This window comes from Diplotaxodon limnothrissa, linkage group LG3 (genome assembly GCF_057381915.1).
Source record: "Diplotaxodon limnothrissa isolate DT_005_m linkage group LG3, D_limnothrissa_male_GT1.1, whole genome shotgun sequence".
Classification (NCBI taxonomy): domain Eukaryota; kingdom Metazoa; phylum Chordata; class Actinopteri; order Cichliformes; family Cichlidae; genus Diplotaxodon; species Diplotaxodon limnothrissa.
Window position 1 is genome coordinate 50,027,353 of NC_140598.1, and position 9,031 is coordinate 50,036,383.

The following is a 9,031-nucleotide window of genomic DNA, read 5'->3' on the forward strand; positions in this document are numbered from 1 at the left end:
ATGGCTTCCCCTCCATCCTTGAACCTCTGGGTGGGGATTGTGCTGGTGGTAATGGTGGTCGTGGTGGAGCTCCCAGGAGCCCTGCAGAGGTGCATCTTTGATGAGCTTCAGGTCAGAGTGGTCAGCGCTACAGACAGCCCACCCAAGGAGCTCAGGCTCAGAAGGTCAGAGGAGCAGAGGAGCATCCTGGGAAAATCTGGCTCACCTACTCCTACCTCACCACAGCCAATGAGGATCCGGACCTGGATTCCGAGAGAGAGCGACAGCCTATCAGAGGCTGAGAAAGGAAGGCTGGAGGCAGCGGTGAAAGAAGCTGTGAGAGTGGTGTCTTCTTTACTGTCAGGTGACTGTTGAACAGAAACGGCTGGTGTGCTGTAGATTATTACACTCCACAAGTCTGACAACAAAGAAATTTTAATGCAATCAACATTCTCTTGTGCGATAACTGAATAATTGTGTTTTTTAAATAAGTAACACTGACTTTATAACACTGACGTTTTTATGTATTTATGTGAGCTTGTGCAGCATAATTTCATTCTGCATTGTGTCTTTGAGGTAGTGCTCAGTAACAATATAGTAAATCTTGGATCTGAAAACACACACACACACACACACACACACACACACACACACACACACACACTCATAAACTGCTGACATTTTAACAGTGAACAGAGTGCCGGGCCCTTTACTACTCAGCAGAGACATCAACAAATACTGCAAGTTTCTCTGGAGGGATTCAAGTACTATCAACTACAACAGGTAAGTACAGACGAGTGTAGCTCCAGTCCCTCAAACAAACATCTCTGGCAAGATTTGAGTCGTTAAAATGATTTTTCCCCTATATTCTTATTTTACATACAACACAAAAATCCAACCAGCCAATCATATGACATGCAGTTAGACATGTACACATGGGTAAAAGGCACTCTTGAAATTTAACTGAGTATCAGAACGAGGAGGAAAGGTGATTTAAGTGACTTTGAAGGTGGCAGGTTGTTGGTGTCAGGCAGCTTATCTAAATATTTCTATATTTTCCCACAAACCACAAAACCAGAGTTTACAGATAATTATCCAGAAAAGAGAAAATATCCAGACGACTTTTTAATAAAAGCTGAGTATCATTTGAGTATTGTTGCTAACCTTCTGTTGGCTGCTTCCAGCTAACACACCATGTTTCAAAGTTAATGAATGCTCTCACTCTTTAAAAGAAATGTACACATTAGTGCAAGTAACTATGCATTTAAACTCACCAACAGGTTTGTATTTGTTCACTCATACTGTCCCGTATCTCTGAGCTCTATCAGCTGTCAACTTATGCAAATAAATGGAAATAAGCAGACTTTTTATTCTCCCAGGTGTGGTAGAGCCAACAAAAACTACGGAAGTGAAACTTGCCTGGATGCGACCGTGAGTATCAAATGTTTTTGCTGCCACACACAGCATGTACTAGACTGCTGCTTCTGAATAATACAGTATCAACATCAGTAGATCCCAGACGACCACCTGGCTGGATGTGATATTTACCCCGAGGCCGATTCACACAAAAGGACTGTTCTCAGACCTGAAGGTGCTGGAGTCCCTGATACCGACTTCCTGCTTTACCTCCATGTACAGGACACAGACAAGTGCAGAGCAGAGGTGCAAACCTACAGATAACAGAAAAATCTTTGATATAAAACCACTCAAATCCCAGCAGTTCTAAAACATTTTGAAATTTCTTCATTAAGTTTCTATTCATGATTGAAAACAGCAGTAAATTGTTGCTCTATTTGATCATATATTTCTCCACTTTCTTATAAGAAATTTTTTTTTAAAGCGTCTAAATTAAACTTCGCCCACGTAGCTTTCACCTCTTCCTCAGTGTATCTTCTTGTTCCTCAGCCCAGTGTGTTGGCCTACGCTGTTCACTGCCAGACGGACAGTCACGGGCGACCTGTAGCTGGGGTGGTGGTCATCTGCAGGGACCGGCTGACAGGAGCCACATACAGCCACCAGACTACAGTACAGGTACGATTACTTTTATGGATACATGATGTGAAAAGTGAGGTTTCTGTGGCTGTTTTAGCAGAGAAGGATGGATCATGATGACAGATTATACTCTTCTGTTCTCCAGACTGTCATTCATGAATTGTTCCATGCACTTGGATTTTCTAAGGATCTCTTCAGCACCTGGAGAGACTGTTACTCCTCCTCCTCTTCCCAAGGTTTTTAAACACATCATTTACACCACTTTATCCTTTTTTTTAACTGTAATTTAACAAACATTAGTGAGTGTGTAATAACTGTGTAAAAATTCATTTTTCTTAATGTGTGTGAGTGAGGTTATTATAATAAAATCTAACGACGATTGAGATTATATAAGCATTCATCCTTCCACACATGGGCTGGTGTCTTCAAAAGTTTGTTTACTTTACTTTGAAACTGTGCAAAGTGTGGACGAAGAACAAAAATTGGGAATTAAAAATGCAAATATTAAGTGGTAACACACAAAGAAGAACACTCAAATCTGATTAAAATGTAGAAAACATTTTTTTCATTATAATAAGTTAGTGTATTGAGTCTGACCTTCATTAAAGATCACATGCTTTGGTCAGAAGGTGGTTCTTTATCAGCGTTTTCTTTGCTGGATCCTGCAGTGGGTGCTGATTGTTCTCCTCGAGGCAAAGCGAGTCACTCAGACGGATCCGGCCACATGAGGATTTACACCCCGTCCGTCATTTCAGCCCTGCAGAAGCACCTGGTGTCCAGCGATCCGGAGCTGGGAGGGCCACTGGAGAACCTGGTACTGCACAGCTTCAAGTGCAGAAAACTTTAACAAACTAAAAAGGAAACCTAACGGTGCTTTCACCCCTCAGGAAGCAGCTCCAGGCAGGGTGTCCTCACACTGGGAGTCCCGGGTCCTGCAGGGCTCCATTATGTCGGCAGTGCTCGGGGATCCTAGCACAGTTCGGATTGACCCAGTGACCTTAGCTGCATTACAGGACACGGGGTGGTACACCGTCGACCTGAGCCGGGCTCAGAGTCTGGTCTGGGGAGACGGTAAGGAAACTGAAATATGAAGAAAATGCACTGAAAACTGCATCATCATAACAGGAGACTTAACAAAAGCTGAACATAGACACTCTGTGATCATACTTTTTAAATAATAAACAGTTTTTTTATGACTTATTAATAGGTGAAGGAGCCATGTTTGGCTCCCTGTCAACCTGCCAAAATAACTCCTCATCCTTCTTCTGCACTGGAAGGTAAATTAAAGTAATTTAGTGTTAACATATATTTTCATACAGAAATTCTGTCACTTTGTCCTAAATGTTTGTGTTATTTGTACTTCTCAGTGGACGTGGATGTCATTTTCTTCATCTCCACAAGGGGGAGTGCCAGACTGACCAATACCTGGAGGGCTGTCGAGTGTATAAACCCCTGCAGAATGGAGTAAGCTGAGTATCTTCGTGCATTCACACTAAACACTGAAGATGAGAGGACATTATTATTATTATTATTATTATTATTATTATTATTATTATTATTATTATTATTATTATTATTATGTATTTATCTTTAGTACACGTTTTGAATCTCGCACTTCAGAGTGAATGCTGGAAAAAAGAAAGCAGCAGGTGGACAGCTGAAGATGAGCTGAGCGGGGAGAGTTTCGGCTTTGACAGCAGATGCTTTCTCTCCAGCCTCAGCACACAGGTGTGTGTGTGTGTGTGTGTGTGTGTGTGTGTGTGTGTGTGTGTGTGTGTGTGTGTGTGTGTGTGTGTGGTCCTCCCCTGTACTCTCTTCACCCTTTCTTTTGAGTCCTTTGTAACTTCTCGTTTGTCTTTCAGAACCAGAGTCAGGTCAGCAGCTCTGTGGAGGGCCGGTGTTATAGGCACAGGTGTACCGGACCGAACAGGTATCAGATCCAGGTGTTTGGCTCTGAGTGGGTGGACTGTCCAGCAGGGGGCAACATTCAGGTATAATAACATAATGGCTTATTACAGTGTTATATGTTTTTGGATGAGCATTAATTCAGAGTTAAAACTTGCAGTTTTTGTGCATATAAACAGTTTCATTTATACAGATGTTTCTATTATTACCACATTTATATGATTAAGAGCATCTTAGTATAAAAACATCCTAATGGATAATACAGTCAACATCTCATATATAAAAATGATTTATTTTTGCATCAGATTAAAGGATACAATGGTGCAGTTTTCTGCCCTGACAGGAGGTTATGTCTGTACCCTGATGTGACTCCTCCCTTAGATGATGTCAGGACACTTCCTGCATGCATCAGGTGGTGAGTACAACTTCAAACATGCCCCGGCGTCCGTTAAAGCAACATATACTTCATTTTAACTTCTCTTTGTCTGTGTAGTGAGATTTCTACCTCAGCCCATGATGGGACGTGGTCTCCCCTCAGACCACCCACAGACCCACCTGTATCCACAGCGCTGTGCTTCACTGCTGCTGTGTGTCTGCTGGCTGCACTGATGGTGTCCTGCAGGAAATGTCGCTCATGTATGTTCAGAACACGCATGGTGGCCCCTGACCAGCAGGGTCATCTGTAGAAAGCCTATTCTTAGGAATGGGCAAAGACTAAATTATAAATTTTAAAGTAAATTAAAAAACTGCTTTTACTTTTATTTCCTGGGGTGTTTTTATTTTCTACCTTTGATTGTCTCGCTGTGGAGTTCTCTATCAGCAGGAGAAGCTGGATTTATACTTCCATAAATCAGTTTTTATTTTTGTCAAAATGAGATTGTGACGACTAAATGTTAGTTTCGTCTATCAAAATCATTTCCCTGTCATGGACATTTCTCTAACCTACACTTGTTTATGGCATTAAATACAATGTAAATTCAAAGAGGATGAGGGTAAACAGTAAAATAATCAAATATATGGTAACAAATTGTCAATTTTTAACTGTATTTTGATTTTTTGCACTGATTAAACCTCCAAACTATCCCCATCTTCACTTTTGAACATTTAGGTTCAGTAATTTAGAGATAGTCTTACTGCTGATACAGCAGAATCGAACGAGCAATTTCCTTTAAAACACTTCCTCTAGAACAGTTTTGTCATCTCACAGGAGTGACACAGATGAAAAATGACCTGTGATTGTTATTGTAAGTGAGCATATTATTTCCACAAGATGCAAATGTAGATATGAATGTCATGACATTCCTTGGAAAAACGCGTGCCCAGACTTGCCGAGACTTACAGGACACAAAGTCAGCCTGTTTTCCCACCTCGAGGTTCTTTGTTGTCATTCATCACGAAGGGACGTGACAGAACAAACACCTGCTGGCAAACTGACAGATACTTTGAAACCAGTTTGGCAGAAAGCTGCTGCTTCCTAGTGCTGTGACCCAACACGAACATGATTGAATTAAACTTGTGCTTTTTAAATCTCAGCCTGTAGAATATAGTTTGGCTCACACCAACAGAAGCTGAGAGCAAAAATGATGGTGGCTCAAGACTTTTGCACAGTGATACACATGCCTGAAGTTGTTAAAGACAAACAATTAAAGAAAAAATGCTTCAGCATAATATGTATCAAACAAGTAAAGGAAAATAAATAATGCTTAAACATTTGAATGAACCAAAGACAATTTCTGAAGCAGCCCTTTATCCCAATCTTTATGTTTACCAGAAGGTGGACGCAGTGATTTCCCAGGTTAATGTTGTGTCACAAAACTGAAAGCAGTGATGTCCTCTTTCACAGGCTAATCAGAAACAGTCAAACACATGTCCATACTGTCTTCATACATGTATTTATGCTTTCAGACACACAGGGATATTGAAAACGAGACACAAGCAGGTTGTGTTGAACACGAGGTCTAGTTTAACAACCAATATTCTTTATTAGTAAAAATTAGTTTTTGCTAAATTACCACAAATGTTTATTCTAACTTCTTCTCTCACTGCTTTAAAAAATGTTGTGTTGTTGTTATAATTAATAAATACCATCTCTTTATTTGTGGCTAGATCAGAGAGGAGAGCAGCGTCAGAGTGAGGTCATCAGAGAGAAAATATAAAAAAGTCACAGTGGACTGGAAACGCAGCTGGTTCCAGTCTCTAACCAGTTTTCAAGCCTTTTTCAAATACTGTCAGCGGCTAATAAGAGTCGATCTATCTTATCCCATTTAAATGAGAAAAACAGCATCCAAAAGATATTTTTAAATAATAGAAAAGTACAAAACGTGTTTCATTTCTTGAAATCACAAAATCAAACCATTAAATGTTGAAGCCCACACAGCCTGCTTTAAAGGGTTGTCCTCGAGCTACACCAGTGAACAAGCATTAGAAGGTGAAGCACGGTCTGCAGTGAGCCTCAGGCACGCAAAACAGAGCTCCACCCTGCAGCAAGGATAGGAAATGTTTTTACTCTTAGTGCCATCATGCACCACCAGTAAGCCCCTTTTTGAATGGGCTTAGGCTGAGGCACAGCCAGGATCCCACATTCCTCACATCCCTGACGCCGATGTTGTGTTCACGATTTCCCGCGGCTTGCTGATACATCACTGACCTCCAGGTAATTCATGACAGTGCTGCTGAGCATCTTTTTTTCAAAGTATTTGATTTCTGCAGGAGTCAGAAGAGCCATTTTACAGACCTCTTCATGTGACCACTCAGCATTGCAGTCAGGCTGGCTGCACACAAATCGGCTCTCACCCTGAGGGATCAAAAAGAAATCAGTTAATTGCATCTGAGCATGTTGACATGGTCAAAAGAAGCTGCCGAGGTTCAAACTGAACATCGGAACGAGAAAGAAATTTAATTTAATTGATTTTGAAAGTGGCATGGGTTTTGGTGCCATACAGACTGATCTACTGCTGACCAACTCTAGAGTTTACAGAGAATATTAAAAAAAAGAGCAGTGAGCATCAGAAAATGTCTTGGTGATGTCAGAGGTTAGAGGGGAATGGCCAAACTTTGTTATGTTTATAGGAAGGCAACAACCCTTGTTACAACCAAGTTATGCAGAAGAGCATCTCTGAGTGCACCACACACTGAACCCTGAAGCAGATGGGCAGCAGAAGACCACACCTGCCAGCTATGAATTGGAAACTGAGGCCACAATTCACGTGGGCTATTTTCTTGCCCATTTTGCAACCAGCCACCAGATCTCAATTCAATGCAGTACTTTGGGATGTGGTGGAATGGAAGATTCCCATCACGGGATCTGCAGCAACTGTGTGATGCTGTTGAGTCAATATAGATCAAAACATCCATGGAATGTTTCCACCGTGTCGAATTATATTCATTTAAACTTTGCCTTCAAAACCTCTGAAGGCAAAAGCAAGTCTAACAAGGTGTACTTAACAAATTGGCCAATGAGTTTATAATAGATTTAGAAATGATTTAGAAATAGATTTTAAATTATGTAAAATAAATTTCATAATTTATGTGGAAAGTTGGGAAGATAAATGTGCAAGAAGGACAATGAGAGACGATGGAGAACTAATACTTCAGAATCTGATTAATAATAAACATGTGGTACCTGGTCCAACAAATGGTGACACCAGCTGGTGAGAGACATGGGGGTGACAGAATGACCGCAGGACATCCGGGCTCTCAGAGATTTATAATCTCTGCCCTCAACTATGACACAAAAAGGAAGACTTAACTTATAAAAATCCTTGAAGCCCATGCTGTCAAATCTGAAAGTATTTATCTGGTTCTTTGACTACTTACAGTCCATATCATCGTCTCCTTCAACAAATGTAAGGGTGGTGTCGTTTGGGTCGTAACATTTCTCCTCTCCAGTCACCAAATTGGCGTCCAGACCTCCAGAAACGTCTTTTTTGCCCTTATCTCTCATCCTCCGCCGTGCATTTTCCAGATGGTTCTGCAGTTCGTGGTAAAGGTCCAGGTCAGTTTCCAAGTATCTGCGCCTTGAGGGATCAAAACCATCCCAAAGCCCGGTGCTTCCATCTATACTAGCAGGGCGGTTTTTCAGTCGGACGGACTGTTTTCTCTTCTGAGGATTTAAAGTTAAGCTCCTTTTAACTCTCGCTTGGTTGCTCTGGGGTCCTGTGTAGTCTGCGGTCGTTCTTTTCTTTGTCTCGCTGTTGCCCATCTTTGCCACGTTTATCTCCACAGGTGAGCGGCAACGGACACACACGGTTACTGGTTTCATTTACTAAAATCACGTGATTTTCAGTTACGGGGCTGTAACTCTGCGGTTGCACAAGACTGTGTGCCAAAGTGAGGCGCGACATTCCAGGTAACAGGAGGAGGACCTGTGGGCGGAGAATACACCTGGAGCACAGGTGGGTCCGTCTGTGAAGGTGAATGTCAGAGGGAAGTCCACACTGATGAAGAGCGTCACTGTAAACTGAAGAACAGAATCTGTAAAGAGTCAAAGATGTGCAACTTTCGCCTTTCTGAGAAATTTCTTTGGCGTTAACACATTTCAATAATAAAAATATAATAAAGTACAGTATATCGATCGGCCCTGCAGTCAGACGAATCAATCATCAATCTCTGTGCTGATGCTGTTTCCACTCAAACCGACCAGATTCTGTAACTTTCCTCTGTGTTTACCGTTATAAGCTTTGCTCTCTGCTTCTGCTCAGCTGGCGACATCCGGGTGGTGTTCAGGGCGGATGTTGCTGTTATGGGATCAAACACGTCCATCATCCACACAGTGCTACTCCTGCTGCTGAGGAGACGATGAAGACGAGACCACGAAGAACAAGAAGATAAAAACTGGACTCTGGTTATTTAGGCTTATTAATCTTTACTGTGACACTCTGACATGTGTCATAATAATGATATATAACAATACATAATAATAATGTGTCAGAGTGACCTATTTGTAAAAAATATATCCGGAAGTCTTAACTGCTGACCTTTTTTATTTAGCACACTATAAAAATATATAGTGCATATAATAATTCGACATATTATTATTTTTTTGACAGGGGGAAATGGTGAACATAAACATTATACACTGAATAAGATGCATCTCATTAGACTGGAGCTCTGTCTGTTTTTATGAACTACATTTACATGTCTGCATTTTGTTTGA

General features: G+C 41.2%; 2 protein-coding genes across 2 annotated transcripts; one reads left to right on the plus strand and one right to left on the minus strand.

Annotated features, from left to right (window-relative positions):
* On the plus strand, window positions 1-4,562 carry cirop (ciliated left-right organizer metallopeptidase). The gene is made up of 13 exons (XM_085350325.1): window positions 1-352; window positions 665-762; window positions 1,492-1,641; window positions 1,885-2,010; window positions 2,117-2,207; window positions 2,640-2,785; window positions 2,859-3,042; window positions 3,179-3,248; window positions 3,339-3,435; window positions 3,592-3,705; window positions 3,834-3,962; window positions 4,182-4,291; window positions 4,370-4,562. Exons 1-13 carry the CDS (start codon window positions 1-3, stop codon window positions 4,560-4,562), a joined length of 1,860 nt encoding a protein of 619 aa, XP_085206451.1.
* A 1,925-nt stretch (window positions 4,563-6,487) lies between these two features.
* Window positions 6,488-8,077, minus strand: LOC146636442 (uncharacterized). Its single transcript, XM_085350326.1, has 3 exons — window positions 7,693-8,077; window positions 7,499-7,599; window positions 6,488-6,670 (listed from the first exon to the last, which is right to left on the minus strand). Exons 1-3 carry the CDS (start codon window positions 8,075-8,077, stop codon window positions 6,488-6,490), a joined length of 669 nt encoding a protein of 222 aa, XP_085206452.1.
* Between the last annotated feature and the right edge of the window lie 954 nt (window positions 8,078-9,031).

Excerpts from the sequence above, each read along its gene's own strand:
- cirop (XM_085350325.1), top strand. The coding sequence starts at position 1 with ATGGCTTCCCCTCCATCCTTGAACCTCTGGGTGGGGATTGTGCTGGTG. Across the intron at positions 3,436-3,591 it reads ATAAACCCCTGCAGAATGGA|AGTGAATGCTGGAAAAAAGA; the intron begins GTAAGCTGAGTA and ends CTCGCACTTCAG. Across the intron at positions 3,706-3,833 it reads GCCTCAGCACACAGGTGTGT|AACCAGAGTCAGGTCAGCAG; the intron begins GTGTGTGTGTGT and ends TTTGTCTTTCAG.
- LOC146636442 (XM_085350326.1), bottom strand. The coding sequence starts at position 8,077 with ATGGGCAACAGCGAGACAAAGAAAAGAACGACCGCAGACTACACAGGA. Across the intron at positions 7,600-7,692 it reads AGGAGACGATGATATGGACT|TTGAGGGCAGAGATTATAAA; the intron begins GTAAGTAGTCAA and ends TTTGTGTCATAG. Across the intron at positions 6,671-7,498 it reads GTCACCATTTGTTGGACCAG|GGTGAGAGCCGATTTGTGTG; the intron begins GTACCACATGTT and ends TTGATCCCTCAG.